Genomic DNA, 16,674 nt, shown 5'->3' with positions numbered 1-16,674 from the left:
GCCTACAAATACGTCACAATGCTGCTAACACCTTGGGGAAACGACAGAAAGTGTAGGCTCATTCCTTGCGCAATCACAGCCATATAAGGAGACAATGGAAAACAGAGCTTCAGAGATTCTGCTCATTTCCTGCTTGACGCATCATCTTGGTTTCGCCTGTAGAATGAGTTCTGGGGCACTTACAGACAATATCTTTGCAGATTCTGAAACTTCAGAGTGTTTTCTTTCAAAAACTGTCAAGAATATGCATAGTCAAGCATCTTTTCGTGACAAAATATCGCGCTTAAAACGGGAACGTTTTTTATCCAAAAATGAAATAGCGCCCCTAGAGATCCAACAGGTTAACGTCGGTAGCCCTGCCCCCCGGTAAACAGTATATGATCGCTGGATGATTCGTTTTAAGTCTAATACTGCGGGTAATGGAGTCGCCAATGACTAGAGTTTTCAATTTGTCAGAGCTAATGGTGGGAAGCTTCGGCGTCTCAGACCCGTAACGGGAGGAGTAGAGACCAGAGAAGACTTGGCCTCTGACTCCGACCCGCTGCTTAATGGGGAAAACCGGTTGAAAGTTTCTGTCGGCTGAATGAGCGACACCGGTTGAGCGTTCCTACAGCATTTCCTTCCAGAAACCGTGAGAAAGTTGTCCGGCTGCGGGGACTGTGCCAGGGGATTTATACTACTATCTGTACTTACTGGTGGCACAGACGCTGTTTCATCCTTTCCTACACTGAAATTACCCTTGCCTAGCGATTGCGTCTGAAGCTGGGCTTGTAGCACAGTTATCCTCGCCGTAAGGCGAGTACAGCGACTGCAATTAGAAGGCATCATGTTAATGTTACTACTTAGCTTCGGCTGTTGGAGGTCCTGACGAACCACGTCCAGATAAAGCGTCCGGAGTGAAAAAGTTGAGGAGGAAAAAACCAAAATATAAACGGTAATTAAAAAGTAAAAACCGTAAATTTGTCAGGTAGCAAAACAGGTTGGCAACAAAACGCACAGCAACTCAAAAACAAGTCTGCAAGTCGTGACCGGAAATGACGTGCAAAAATGGAACCCTAAACCCTGTCAGGAACATAAACCACAAGTCCAATGTCCTCTGTGAAGAAGATTTCAGCTCCGGAGGTTTATGGGCTCTATCTCCACTATTAGAGGTTTATGGGCTCTATCTCCACTATTAGAGGTTTGTGGGCTCTATCTCCACTATTAGAGGTTTGTGGGCTCTATCTCCACTATTAGAGGTTTGTGGGCTCTATCTCCACTATTAGAGGTTTGTGGGCTCTATCTCCACTATTAGAGGTTTGTGGGCTCTATCTCCACTATTAGAGGTTTGTGGGCTCTATCTCCACTATTAGAGGTTTGTGGGCTCTAGCTCCACTATTAGAGGTTTGTGGGCTCTAGCTCCACTATTAGAGGTTTGTGGGCTCTATCTCCACTATTAGAGGTTTGTGGGCTCTATCTTCACTATTAGAGGTTTGTGGGCTCTATCTCCACTATTAGAGGTTTATGGGCTCTATCTCCACTATTAGAGGTTTATGGGCTCTAGCTCCACTATTAGAGGTCTATGGGCTCTAGCTCCACTATACACTATACAACAACAGCAGGTCTCTCTGTCCTGTAGCCCGATGACAACAGCAGTAGGTCTGTCTGTCCTGTAGCCTGAGGACAACAGCAGCAGGTCTCTCTGTCCTGTAGCCCGATGACAACAGCAGTAGGTCTGTCTGTCCTGTAGCCTGAGGACAACAGCAGTAGGTCTGTCTGTCCTGTAGCCTGAGGACAACAGCAGTAGGTCTGTCTGTCCTGTAGCCTGAGGACAACAGCAGTAGGTCTGTCTGTCCTGTAGCCTGAGGACAACAGCAGTAGGTCTGTCTGTCCTGTAGCCTGAGGACAACAGCAGTAGTTCTGTCTGTCCTGTAGCCCTAGGACAACAGCAGTAGGTCTGTCTGTCCTGTAGCCCGAGGACAACAGCAGTAGGTCTGTCTGTCCTGTAGCCCGAGGACAACAGCAGTAGGTCTGTCTGTCCTGTAGCCCGAGGACAACAGCAGTAGGTCTGTCTGTCTTGTAGCCCGAGGACAACAGCAGTAGGTCTGTCTGTCCTGTAGCCCGAGGAGGAACAACAGCAGTAGGTCTGTCTGTCCTGTAGCCCCAGCAGTAGGTCTGTCTGTCCTGTAGCCCGAGGACAACAGCAGTAGGTCTGTCTGTCCTGTAGCCCGAGGACAACAGCAGTAGGTCTGTCTGTCCTGTAGCCCGAGGACAACAGCAGTAGGTCTGTCTGTCCTGTAGCCCGAGGACAACAGCAGTAGGTCTGTCTGTCCTGTAGCCCGAGGACAACAGCAGTAGGTCTGTCTGTCCTGTAGCCCGAGGACAACAGCAGTAGGTCTGTCTGTCCTGTAGCCCGAGGACAACAGCAGTAGGTCTGTCTGTCCTGTAGCCCGAGGACAACAGCAGTAGGTCTGTCTGTCCTGTAGCCCTAGGACAACAGCAGTAGGTCTGTCTGTCCTGTAGCCCGAGGACAACAGCAGTAGGTCTGTCTGTCCTGTAGCCCGAGGACAACAGCAGTAGGTCTGTCTGTCCTGTAGCCCGAGGACAACAGCAGTAGGTCTGTCTGTCCTGTAGCCCGAGGACAACAGCAGTAGGTCTGTCTGTCCTGTAGCCCGAGGACAACAGCAGTAGGTCTGTCTGTCCTGTAGCCCGAGGACAACAGCAGTAGGTCTGTCTGTCCTGTAGCCCGAGGACAACAGCAGTAGTTCTGTCTGTCCTGTAGCCCGAGGACAACAGCAGTTGGTCTGTCTGTCCTGTAGCCCGAGGACAACAGCAGTACATCTGTCTGTCCTGTAGCCCGAGGACAACAGCAGTAGGTCTGTCTGTCCTGTAGCCCGAGGACAACAGCAGTAGGTCTGTCTGTCCTGTAGCCCGAGGACAACAGCAGTAGGTCTGTCTTTCCTGTAGCCCGAGGACAACAGCAGTAGGTCTGTCTGTCCTGTAGCCCGAGGACAACAGCAGTAGGTCTGTCTGTTCTGTAGCCCGAGGACAACAGCAGTAGTTCTGTCTGTCCTGTAGCCCGAGGACAACAGCAGTAGGTCTGTCTGTCCTGTAGCCCGAGGACAACAGCAGTTGGTCTGTCTGTCCTGTAGCCCGAGGACAACAGCAGTAGGTCTGTCTGTCCTGTAGCCCGAGGACAACAGCAGTAGGTCTGTCTTTCCTGTAGCCCGAGGACAACAGCAGTAGGTCTGTCTGTCCTGTAGCCCGAGGACAACAGCAGTAGGTCTGTCTGTCCTGTAGCCCGAGGACAACAGCAGTAGGTCTGTCTGTCCTGTAGCCCGAGGACAACAGCAGTAGGTCTGTCTTTCCTGTAGCCCGAGGACAACAGCAGTAGGTCTGTCTGTCCTGTAGCCCGAGGACAACAGCAGTAGGTCTGTCTGTCCTGTAGCCCGAGGACAACAGCAGTAGGTCTGTCTGTCCTGTAGCCCGAGGACAACAGCAGTAGGTCAGGCAGCTAGCCCCAAATCATCCTGGGATAGCTTAGCATACTATACTCTGCAAAACTTTAGCGGAGCAGTGATGTAGTTAGCATGTAGCCTGCTCTTTTAAATCGAGGTGTATTTGTAGATGTATTTGTAGATGTATTTGTAGGTGTCCTGCGTCGTCACATTTTGAAAAGGGAGATTTGATAGAGTTCAAGGTATCATTAATATGATTTTGATAGGCTCTGCATTATGAATTGCACCTGAAAATGCAACTGCTTTTATGAGTAAACACATGTCATACTTGTACATTGTGTAATAACTTTCCCTCAAAATAGTATTTATTTTCATATGGTTAATCAGCAATATATACTAATGGCCAGCACCTCTCCTTTCCACTGAAATGTTGAAATGCAACATCACACCCTGGGATACTTCAGATGTATTAGTCAGTGATTCCCAGATAGACAGTTGAAGTGGGAAGTTTACATACACTTAGGTTGGAGTCATTAAAACTCGTTTTTTTCAACCACTCTACATATTCTTGTTAACAAACTATAGTTTTGGCAAGTCGGTTAGGACATCTACTTCGTGCATGACACAAGTCATTTTTCCAACAATTGTTTACAGACAGATTATTTCACTTATAATTCACTGTATCACAATTCCAGTGGGTCAGAAGTTTACATGCACTAAATTGACTGTGCCTTTAAACAGCTTGGAAAATTCCAGAAAATTATGTCATGGCTTTAGAAGCTTCTGATAGGCTATTTGATCTCATTTGAATAAACTGTATTGAGACCTAATCAACTGTAACACAAGATGTCCTGCACAGATCAGCAAACCTTACTATAAATCTTCAGAAAAGCTCACAGGAAGTTACAGAGGGTTTCATTACAGAGTGGGTGGGGTTACGTGGGGTTACATTACAGAGTGGGTGGGGTTACATTACAGAGTGGGTGGGGTTACGTTACAGCGTGGGTGGGGTTACGTTACAGCGTGGGTGGGGTTACGTTACAGCGTGAGTGGGGTTACGTTACAGCGTGGGTGGGGTTACGTTACAGCGTGGGCAGAGGGTATCTACCACTGGGATATTTTTCATGTTTTGAAGGGATGGAGCCACCCTGCCTTCCCTCTCTCCTTCCCTTTCTCCTTCCCTCTCTCCTTCCCTTTCTCCTTCCCTCTCTCCTTCCCTCTCTCCTTCCCTTTCTCCTTCCCTTTCTCCTTCCCTTTCTCCTTCCCTTTCTCCTTCCCTCTCTCCTTCCCTCTCTCCTTCCCTCTCTTATAGAGAAAACACACCAGACTGTTCAACAGTAATAAGCAGCGGGTGTCCACTGTGTTAGTAACCTCCTGCTGGGTGTTGGCGAGAAGCAGCAATTCAAATGAGTCTTCTAGAAATTAACAGAAAATGACGGATAATGTTCTTTGGTCAGAGACAGTTGGTCAACCAACTACTGTTTTTAACAGCTTGTGCGGTCTGTTATCTCTCTCGCTCTCTCTCTCTCACCCCTCTCTCTCTCGCTCTCTCTCTCTCACCCCTCTCGCTCTCACCCCTCTCTCTCTCTCTCTCGCTCGCTCTCTCTCTCTCACCCCTCTTGCTCTCTCTCTCACCCCTCTCGCTCTCTCTCACCCCTCTCGCTCTCTCGCTCTCTCGCTCTCGCTCTCGCTCTCACCCCTCTCACTCTCGCTCTCTCTCCCCTCACTCTCTCTCTCTCCCCTCACTCCTCTCTTCCTCCTCTCTCTCCTCTCTTCCTCTCCCCTCCCTTCCCTCCCTCCTCTTTTCCTCTCCCCTCCCTCCTCTCTCTCCTCTCCCCTCCCTCCTATCTCTCCTCTCTTCCTCTCCCCTCCCTCCTCTCTTCCTCTCCCCTCCCTCCTCTCTTCCTCTCCCCTCCCTCCTCTCTTCCTCTCCCCTCCCTGCTCTCTTCCTCTCCCCTCCCTCCTCTCTTCCTCTCCCCTCCCTCCTCTCTTCCTCTCCCCTCCCTCCTCTCTTCCTCTCCTCTCTTCCCTCTCTCCTCCCTCCTCTCTTACTCTCCTCTCCCTCCCTCTCTCTCTCAGATCCAGAACTTCCGTGAGCAGCTGACGGAGGCAGCCCAGAAGGCCCACCTGAAGAAGCCCATCCCTGGGAAGGCCAACGGAGTCCTGGTGCTGAACCAGCCCCTGCTCATCGAGTCCTACGTGGGTCTGATGTCCTTCATCGGGAACCAGAACAAGCTGGGATACTGCCTGGCACGGGGAAACATCGGCTTTTAAACAATGCTTTAGCTAGAATCTTTGAATGTGCATTACTACTTGATTACTTAATCATAGTTTGTAGTTGTGGCCTAGTTACAGATATGAAGTATCATTATAAATATTTTTAATCTGGTGTCTAGTCTTCCCTTGGTCATTCCTTATAGTCCGCTCTCTAATTTTAACTAAGCTTTAACTAGACTAGAATTTCTACTTCATTTATTTTTGTTTCTTTGTTTGCAATCATTTGCCTATTTACAGATTTGAAGTCGTTTTTTATAATTTAATAGTTGGAAGGATATGTTTTGATGCTAATTTAAAATGTATTTTCAGAGGTCAATTTTTAAAATGTTGGGATTTGTTAGTTTACTTTTCTGTACCTTTAGTAGAAAAGTGTTCATGTCTAAATGTAGTTCTGTCATTCTGATCCCCTTTTGGGTTCATTTCCTACGTAGTGACTGTGCCAAATGTGTTCCTGCCGTCCCAGAGTTTCTAAAATGTATACAATACCGTGACTCTCTTCTACAGCTCATCTGACTTTACCGTTCTCTAACTTAATTACTTAGCTCAATGTACAAACAGCCAGTAACATCCACATCCTTTGGCTGGATGATTGATTCCCTTGGTATTCCAGGAGCTTTACATTTGACCGCTTCACTGATGCTATAATAATTCACCACTGTTTGTTCTAGTTAATCAGGCCCATCCTATCCTGAGCCTGTCCCAGTAAATGAGGGGATTTTGTTTTGTGGTGTTTCACTACCTGTTGAATCTCAATACCAAAAGGGGCTGGGTTTAAAGTAACTTTCCAGTGAAAATCTCACTTTTAATGCGGCAATATGTACTTTTTTGGGCGACCCAACCAAATATGCATAGAAATGTGAGTTATAGATCTGTCATTCTCATTGAAAGCAAATTTAAGAAGCAGTAGATGTGTTCTATATTTTGCTTTTTCTGTGCTTTCCTGTTTCTAAGTAAATACATTTGAAAAAATGTTTGTACACCAACTTCATACTGCTGAAATACAATATTGTTGTTATGGAAAAGATATGACCATGACTCTCTAAACTATACTTTCTTATTTTGTCACAAACTGAAATGAGGAGAAATGCTTATTAAACAAATGCTTTACTTAATTACTAACAGGGATGTAAACAAATGTGTGCACAAAATTGGAGAGAAATATGCTTTTAGTGAGCATGAAAAATGACTGGTATCTTTTATTTCAGCTCATGAAACATGGGACCAACACTTTACATGTTGCGTTTATAATTTTGTTCAGAATATAATTTGCCTGGGGAGAATCTCAATTGCATACTCCTCGCGTCCTCTCTCCTCACCTCCTTCTCAAAATCAATTGGAGGAAAAGGTCACGAGGGACGGGACCTCTGGCTTTCTCATCCAATGGGTTTTGAGAATTAGGCGAGGAGAGAGGACGCGAGGAGTATTCAATTAAGGTTCTGCCCTGGATTTATTTTTCAGTAGACAATACAATATGTTTTCTTGCATTGTTCACCAGACTATAGGTTATTGTCAGGTTATTCTTGTCTCTTCACCTAACCTGCTGGGTTTCACTCCTACTCTATCTAGAGTACATATCCTGAACAAAAATACAACATGTAAAGTGTTGGTCCCCTGTTTCATGAGCTGAAATAAGAGATCCCACAAATGTTGTTTACATCCCAGTTAGTGAGCATTTCTCCTTTGCCAAGATAATCCATCCGCCTGACAGGTGTGGCATATCAAGAAGCTGATTAAATAGTATGATCATTTCACAGGTGCACCTTGTGCTGGGGACAATAAAAGGCCACTTTAAAAATGTTCAGTTTGTCACACAACACAATGCCACAGATGTCTCAAGTTTTGAGAGAGTGGGCAATTGGCATGCTGACTGCAGGAATGTTCACCAGAATTGTTGCCAGAGAATTGAATGTTAATTTCTCTACCATAAGCCACCTCCAACGTCGTTTTAGAGAATTTGGCAGTACGCCCAAGCGACCTGAACCACAGACCATGTGAAACCACGCCAGCCCAGATCCTCCACATCTGGCTTCTTCACCTGTAGGATCGTCTGAGACCAGCCACCCGGACAGCTGATGAAACTGTGGGTTCGCACAACCGAAGAATTTCTGCACAAGCTGTCAGAAACCGTCTCAAGGAAGCTCACCTGCTCGTCGTCCTCACCAGACTCTTTCCCTGACTGCAGTTTGGCGTCGTAACCGGCGTCAGTTGGCAAATGCTCACCTTCGATGGCCACTGGCACTTTTGAAGAAGTGTGCTCTTCACGGATGAGTCCCGGTTTCAACTGTCCCGGGCAGATGGCAGACAGCGTGTATGGCGTCGTGTGTGGGCGAGCGGTTTACTGATGTCAACGTTGTGAACACAGTGCCCCATGGTGGTGGTGGGGTTATGGTATGGACAGGCATAAACTGCCTAAACTTTTACACAATTGCATGTTATCGATGGTAATTTGAATGTACAGAGATACCCGTGATGAGATCTTGAGGCCCCGTTGTCCTGCCATTCATCCGCCGTCATGAATTGTAACTCAAATCTTAGAAATTGTTGCATTTTGCATTTCTCTTATTTGTTAATTTGTAGGAGTTCTTACAACCAAGTTGTAGAATCTACTCGTTGTGTTCTTCGGTCATGTGACACTGTACCTTATGTCTCCTGTGGAATTGGCACCCCCCCCCCCCCCCACTTCCCCCCATCCAACTCCACATTCACAGAAATAACACAATGGCTCACTGAATTTACACCAACACTGGTACGAGAGGAGAAATGTACTGTACACTCTACCCACTGAACTGCACAGCACAGAAAACATTATAACCCCTTCTCCTTCACTACACAGCACAGAAAACATTATAACCCCTTCTCCTTCACTACACAGGACAGACAACACTATAACCCTTCTCCTTCACTACACAGGACAGACAAAAATATAACCCTTCTCCTTCACAACACAGGACAGACAACAATATAACCCCTTCTCCTTCACTATACTACACAGGACAGACAACATTACAACCCTTCTCCTTCACTAAACTACACAGGACAGACAACAATATAACCCTTCTCCTTCACTACACTACACAGGACAGACAACAATATAACCCTTCTCCTTCACTACACAGAACAGAAAACACTACAACCCCTTCTCCTTCACTACACAGGACAGACAACAATATAACCCTTCTCCTTCACTACACAGGACAGACACCAATATAACCCCTTCTCCTTCACTACACAGGACAGACAACAATATAACCCTTCTCCTTCACTACACAGGACAGACAACATACACAGAACAGAAAACACTACAACCCCTTCTCCTTCACTACACAGGACAGACAACAATATAACCCTACACTACACAGGACAGACAACATTACAACCCCTTCTCCTTCACTACACAGGACAGACAACATTATAACCCCTTCTCCTTCACTACACAGGACAGACAACACTATAACCCTTCTCCTTCACTACACAGGACAGACAACAATATAACCCCTTCTCCTTCACTACACAGGACAGACAACATTACAACCCTTCTCCTTCACTACACAGGACAGACAACATTATAACCCCTTCTCCTTCACTACACAGGACAGACAACACTATAACCCTTCTCCTTCACTACACAGGACAGACAACAATATAACCCCTTCTCCTTCACTACACAGGACAGACAACACTATAACCCCTTCTCCTTCACTAAACTACACAGGACAGACAACATTACAACCCTTCTCCTTCACTACACAGGACAGACAAACAACCCTTCTCCTTCACTACACAGGACAGACAACGTTATAACTCTTTCTCCACTGAGAATAATCTAATCAAGAAATGAGAGATCTATATTCAGTATATGTTAATTGATTTCATGTTTACACTTTCCTTTCTGTCACCAACATGAGGTTATAAACAGAACCCATTATACAGCTGCCACTGTTTAACTTCAAGGCATCTTCAAGGCCGTATCAAAAGATGACTTCCCCTGCAGCTTGTCCCATTTTACATTATAATTAGAGTTAGAGTTATAATTCAAGTCTGGGTAGAACGTTTATCTTCTTTGTAAAACATAATAATAATAATAATAATAATAAATTATAGCACCAGTGGCTAGTTCACACAGGAATCACATTCATAATAAACAAGTTGAACATGTCTGACATATTCTACATAGCTAATGTTTTCCATGGGAAGAATCTAGGGTGTGTTCTGTCAGCTCTCTAACATCCTACACATCGGGAGGACAGGAGAGGTTGGAGGTTCTCCAACCTGTGTCCCAAATGGTACCTTGTTCTCTGTATAGTGCACTACTTTTGAACAGAACCCATTGGGAATCACATGAGGGGGCTCTGGTCTAAAGTAGTGCACTAAATAGGGGAATAGGGCTCTGGTCTAAAGTAGTGCACTATATAGGGGAATAGGGCTCTGGTCTAAAGTAGTGCACTATATAGGTAATAGGGTGCCATTTGGGGTGCAAACCCCCTAAGTGTCCTGTTTCCCTCAGAGTTCAGATCACTGTGTTGCTTCAGACACAGAGCTGCATGCCTGATGGAGGAGGGGGATAAATAACAACATCTCTATCATCGCCTGAGAGATATCTTGTATATCTTCTGGCCCACACACATTCTCTCACACACACACACACACAACATACACAAGTTGCAAGTTTCTATTGTAACGTACACTAGTACAGTGAAATGCCTTTCTTGTTGTCGTGAACAGGCAGTGGCTCGGGTGGTTGTTGTCCTTGATGATCTTTATGGCCTTCCTGTGACATTGGGTGCTGTAGGTGTCCTGGAGGGCAGGTAGTTTGCCCCCGGTGATGCGTTGTGCAGAGCGCACCACCCTCTGGGTAACCCTGCGGTTGTGGGCGGTGCAGTTGCCGTACCAGGCGGTGATACAGCCCTACAGGATGCTCTCAATTGTGCATCTGTAAAAGTTTGAGTTTTCGATGACAAGCCACATTTTTTTCAGCCTCCTGAGGTTGAAGAGGCACTATTGCGCCTTCTTCACCATGCTGTCTGTGTGGGTGGACCATTTCAGTTTGTCTGTGATATGTACACGAGGAACTTAAAACTTTCCACCTTCTCCACTACTGTCCCTTTGATGTGGATAGGGGGGTGCTCCTTCTGCTGTTTCCTGAAGTCCACGATCGTCTCTTTTTTGCTGACATTGAGTGAGAGGTTATTTTCCTGACACCACACTCCAAGAGCCCTCACCTCCTCCCTGTAGGCTATCTCGTCGTTGTTGGTAATCAAGCCTACTGCTGTTGTGTCCTCTGCAAACTTGATGATTGAGTTGGAGGCGTGCATGGCCACGCAGTCGTAGGTGAACAGGGAGTACAGGAGAGGGCTGAGAATTCCCCCTTCTGGGGCCCCAGTGTTCAGGATCAGTGGAGGTGTTGTTTCCTACCTTCACCACCTGGGGGCGGCCCGTCAGGAAGTCCAGGACCCAATTGCACAGGGCGGGGTTGAGACCCAGGGCCTCGAGCTTAAAGATGAGTTTGGAGGGAAGTACGGTGTTGAAGGCTGAGCTATAGTCAATGAACAGCATTCTTACATACAGTGGGGCAAAAAAGTATTTAGTCAGCCACCAATTGTCAAGTTCTCCCACTTAAAAAGATGAGAGAGGCCTGTAATTTTCATCATAGGTACACTTCAACTATGACAGACAAAATGAGAATAAAAATCCAGAAAATCACATTGTAGGATTTTTAATGAATTTATTTGCAAATTATGGTGGAAAATAAGTATTTGGTCAATAACAAAAGTTTATATCAATACTTTGTTATATACCCTTTGTTGGCAATGACAGAGGTCAAACGTTTTCTGTAAGTCTTCACAAGGTTTTCACACACTGTTGCTGGTATTTTGGCCCATTCCTCCATGCAGATCTCCTCTAGAGCAGTGATGTTTTGGGGCTGTTGCTGGGCATCACAGACTTTCAACTCCCTCCAAATATTTTCTATGGGGTTGAGATCTGGAGACTGGCTAGGCCACTCCAGGACCTTGAAATGCTTCTTACGAAGCCACTCCTTCGTTGCCCGGGCGGTGTGTTTGGGATCATTGTCATGCTGAAAGACCCAGCCACGTTTCATCTTCAATGTCCTTGCTGATGGAAGGAGGTTTTTACTCAAAATCTCACAATACATGGCCCCATTCATTCTTTCCTTTACACGGATCAGTCGTCCTGGTCCCTTTGCAGAAAAACAGCCCCAAAGCATGATGTTTCCACCCCCATGCTTCACAGTAAGTATGGTGTTCTTTGGATGCAACTCAGCATTCTTTGTCCTCCAAACACGACGAGTTGAGTTTTTACCAAAAAGTTATATTTTGGTTTCATCTGACTATATGACATTCTACCAATCTTCTTCTGGATCATCCAAATGCTCTCCAGCAAACTTCAGACGGGCCTGGACATGTACTGGCTTAAGCAGGGGTACACGTCTGGCACTGCAGGATTTGAGTCCCTGGCGGCGTAGTGTGTTACTGATGGTAGGCTTTGTTACTTTGGTCCCAGCTCTCTGCAGGTCATTCACTAGGTCCCCCCGTGTGGTTCTGGGATTTTTGCTCACCGTTCTTGTGATCATTTTGACCCCACGGGGTTCGAAGTTGAAGACAGAATTTAAGGTCTTTAACTCCTGATCTGATGTTCAAAAGATCTTGTCGGTTATAGCAAATGATAGAGGATATATTTACTGAAAAGAAGTCTAGATTAACGCCAAAATAATCACAAAATAGCAAAGTTGGGTCAGAGCTCGCAAGATAGCAGATCGAGGGAGATTATCAGTGGTCTTGTATGTCTTCCATTTCCTAATAATTGCTCCCACAGTTGATTTATTCAAACCAAGCTGCTTACCTATTGCCGATTCAGTCTTCCCAGCCTGGTGCAGGTCTACAATTTTGTTTCTGGTGTCCTTTGACAGCTCTTTGGTCTTGGCCATAGTGGAGTTTGGAGTGTGACTGTTTGAGGTTGTGGGCAGGTGTCTTTTATACTGATAACAAGTTCAAACAGGTGCCATTAATACAGGTAACGAGTGGAGGACAAAGGAGCCTCTTAAAGAAGAAGTTACAGGTCTGTGAGAGCCAGAAATCTTGCTTGTTTGTAGGTGACCAAATACTTATTTTCCACCATAATTTGCAAATAAATTCATTAAAAATCCTACAATGTGATTTTCTGGATTTTTTTTTCTCATTTTGTCTTGTCTAGTTGAAGTGTACCTATGATGAAAATTACAGGCCTCTCTCATCTTTTTAAGTGGGAGAACTTGCACAATTGGTGGCTGACTAAATACTTTTTTGCCCCACTGTAGGTATTATTCTTGTCCAGATGGGATAGGGCAGTGTGCAGTGTGATGACGATTGCATCGTCTGTGGACCTGTTGAGGCGGTGTGCAAACTGCAGTGGGTCTAGGGGGGAGTAGGGTGGACAAGTAAGGTGGAGGTGATATGGTCCTTAACTAGACTCTCAAAGCACTTCATGATGACGGAAGTGAGTGCTACGGGGCGATAGTGATTTAGTTGAGTTATCTTTGCCTTCTTGGGTGCAGGAACAATGGTGGCCATCTTGAAGCATGTGGGGACAGCAGACTGGGATAGGGATTGATTGGATAGCCTGAAAATTGGGTCGGAATTACACAAAGAGCCCAGGGCAGTCGAAGTTGAAGACAGAATTTAAGGTCTTTAACTCCTGATCTGATGTTCAAAAGATCTTGTTGGTTATAGCAAATGATAGAGGATATATTTACTGAAAAGAAGTCGAGATTAACGCCAAAATAATCACAAAATAGCAAAGTTGGGTCAGAGCTAGATAGCAGTCACGCAGTACGGCGCTATCTTCAAATTTAAACCAAACTTACACACAGCTTTATAGGGGCGACAGATGGAATAAGGAGAGGGTCACAGACAGACAGGACAGGGAGAGAGCCACAGACAGACAGGACAGGGAGAGGGTCATAGACAGACAGGCCAGGGAGAGGGTCACAGACAGACAGGGAGAGGGTCACAGACAGACAGGGAGAGGGTCACAGACAGACAGGACAGGGAGAAGGTCACAGACAGACAGGACAGGGAGAGGGTCATAGACAGACAGGCCAGGGAGAGGGTCACAGACAGACAGGACAGGGAGAGGGTCACAGACAGACAGGACAGGGAGAGGGTCATAGACAGACAGGCCAGGGAGAGGGTCATAGACAAACAGGCCAGGGAGAGGGTCATAGACAAACAGGCCAGGGAGAGGGTCACAGACAGACAGGCCAGGGAGAGGGTCACAGACAGACAGGGAGAGGGTCACAGACAGACAGGGAGAGGGTCACAGACAGACAGGACAGGGAGAAGGTCACAGACAGACAGGACAGGGAGAGGGTCACAGACAGACAGGACATGGAGAGGGTCACAGACAGACAGGGAGAGGGTCACAGACAGACAGGACAGGGAGAAGGTCACAGACAGACAGGACAGGGAGAGGGTCACAGACAGACAGGACAGGGAGAGGGTCATAGACAGGACAGGGAGAGGGTCACAGACAGACAGGACAGGGAGATGGTCACAGACAGACAGGACAGGGAGAGGGTCATAGACAGACAGGACAGGGAGAGGGTCATAGACAGGACAGGGAGAGGGTCACAGACAGACAGGACAGGGAGAGGGTCACAGACAGACAGGACAGGGAGAGGGTCATAGACAGGACAGGGAGAGGGTCACAGACAGACAGGACAGGGAGATGGTCACAGACAGACAGGACAGGGAGAGGGTCATAGACAGGACAGGGAGAGGGTCACAGACAGACAGGACAGGGAGAGGGTCATAGACAGACAGGACAGGGAGAGGGTCATAGACAGACAGGACAGGGAGAGGGTCACAGACAGGCAGGACAGGGAGAGGGTCACAGACAGACAGGACAGGGAGAGGGTCACAGACAGACAGGACAGGGAGAGGGCCACAGACAGACAGGACAGGGAGAGGGTAGAATATAATAAATGCTTCTGGACAAGTCTTGTTGGTTGGCAACCAGCATTCCATGGACAGGTGCAGCATGTTTACCGAACAAACAGGCCAGGCATGCAGATGGATGGGAGAAACATTTACATGGAGGCTGGAGATAACATGACCCGTGAAAAACAGCTTACCATCCTAACCGACATACTATCTATCTTTGTGTGGATGAAAACGTTGTGTGTGTGTGTGTGTGTGTGTGTGTGTCTGGTCTAGGGGCTATGACTAGCTCTGAAGGTGTTCCTGGGAGGGATACGCAGAGCTGCGTGCCAAACCAGGATCGCTAGTGTCTCCAAGAATGTGTCTTATGTTACTCTGATGCCCCCGACCATCCCACTGATCCCAGGCAGCTCTGCTCAGGGTGTTAGCATCCTAAAAGACAGTTCCGCTCGGGGTGTTAGCATCCTAAAAGACAGTTCTGCTCAGGGTGTTAGCATCCTAAATGGAAGCTCTGCTCAGGGTGTTAGCATCCTAAAAGCCAGTTCTGCTCAGGGTGTTAGCATCCTAAATGGAAGCTCTGCTCAGGGTGTTAGCATCCTAAAGGACAGCTCTGCTCAGGGTGTTAGCATCCTAAAGGACAGCTCTGCTCAGGGTGTTAGCATCCTAAAAGACAGCTCTGCTCAGGGTGTTAGCATCCTAAAAGACAGCTCTGCTCAGGGTGTTAGCATCCTAAAGGACAGCTCTGCTCAGGGTGTTAGCATCCTAAATTGCAGCTCCGCTCAGGGTGTTAGCATCCTAAAGGACAGCTCTGCTCAGGGTGTTAGCATCCTAAAGGACAGCTCTGCTCAGGGTGTTAGCATCCTAAAGGACAGCTCTGCTCAGGGTGTTAGCATCCTAAATGGCAGTTCTGCTCAGGGTGTTAGCATCCTAAAGGACAGCTCTGCTCTGCTCAGGGTGTTAGCATCCTAAATGTTAGCTTCGCTCAGGGTGTTAGCATCCTAAATGGCAGCTCTGCTCAGGGTGTTAGCATCCTAAATGTTAGCTTCGCTCAGGGTGTTAGCATCCTAAATGGCAGCTCTGCTCAGGGTGTTAGCATCCTAAAAGGCAGTTCTACTAAGGGTGTTAGCCTTCTTTGAATGAAGAGATTTAGATAAAACTGTCCAGTTTGAGTGTTGTTTTTTTTGCAGCATTTTTGCAGAACGGAAAAGAGGAACCGCCCTCTATGTTGTGCACTAGTTTTGAATTTGGTTCTGGTCTAAAGTAGTGCACTATATAGGGAATAGGGTTCCATAGGGTTCTGGTCTAAAATAGTGCACTATATACGGAATAGGGCTCTGGTTTAAAGTAGTGCACTATATAGGGAATAGGGCTCTGGTTTAAAGTAGTGCACTATATAGAGAATAGGGTGCCATTTGGGAAGCAAACTACAGCCATAAGACTGGAGGTTGACCTCTTAGAAGGGAGAAGAATCCTCACCTTTAAAGAGGTGTCACCTTTACCTCATCGTTCCTCCTCCCAGATTTGTGGCTTCTCATTTATAACCAAAGATTTCTGAGTTTGATTACCCAGTACCCCCAGTGTTCTGAGTGAATGTGTCACGTTCTGACCATAGTTCTTTTGTGTTTTCCTTGTTTTAGTGTTGGTCAGGACGTGAGCTGGGTGGGCATTCTACAGTGTCTTGCGAAAGTATTTGGCACCCTTGAACTTTGCGACCTTTTGCCACATTTCAGGCTTCAAACATAAAGATATAAAACTGTATTTTTTTGTGAAGAATCAACAACAAGTGGGACACAATCATGAAGTGGAACGACATTTATTGGATATTTCAAACTTTTTTAACAAATCAAAAACTGAAAAATTGGGCGTGCAAAATTATTCAGCCCCCTAAGTTAATACTTTGTAGCGCCACCTTTTGCTGCGATTACAGCTGTAAGTCGCTTGGGGTATGTCTCTATCAGTTTTGCACATTCCTCCTTGCAAAACAGCTCGAGCTCAGTGAGGTTGGATGGAGAGCATTTGTGAACAGC

General features: G+C 46.5%; 1 protein-coding gene across 1 annotated transcript in view; it reads left to right on the top strand.

Annotated features, from left to right (window-relative positions):
- LOC139414213 (tumor protein p63 regulated 1) overlaps positions 1-6,740 on the top strand; it is a 57,673-nt gene extending 50,933 nt beyond the window's left edge. The window contains exon 5 of the mRNA XM_071162107.1: positions 5,517-6,740. Within this exon, the coding sequence (XP_071018208.1) occupies positions 5,517-5,711 (195 nt within the window). The 3' untranslated portion in view covers positions 5,712-6,740. The remainder of the gene's footprint in view (positions 1-5,516) is intronic.
- The last annotated feature ends 9,934 nt before the right edge of the window (positions 6,741-16,674 follow it).

Source organism: Oncorhynchus clarkii, chromosome 1 (assembly GCF_045791955.1).
Source record: "Oncorhynchus clarkii lewisi isolate Uvic-CL-2024 chromosome 1, UVic_Ocla_1.0, whole genome shotgun sequence".
NCBI classification, from domain to species: Eukaryota; Metazoa; Chordata; class Actinopteri; order Salmoniformes; family Salmonidae; genus Oncorhynchus; species Oncorhynchus clarkii.
The sequence above is the reverse complement of the archived record's forward strand: the minus strand, read 5'-3'. Positions and strand labels throughout refer to the sequence as shown.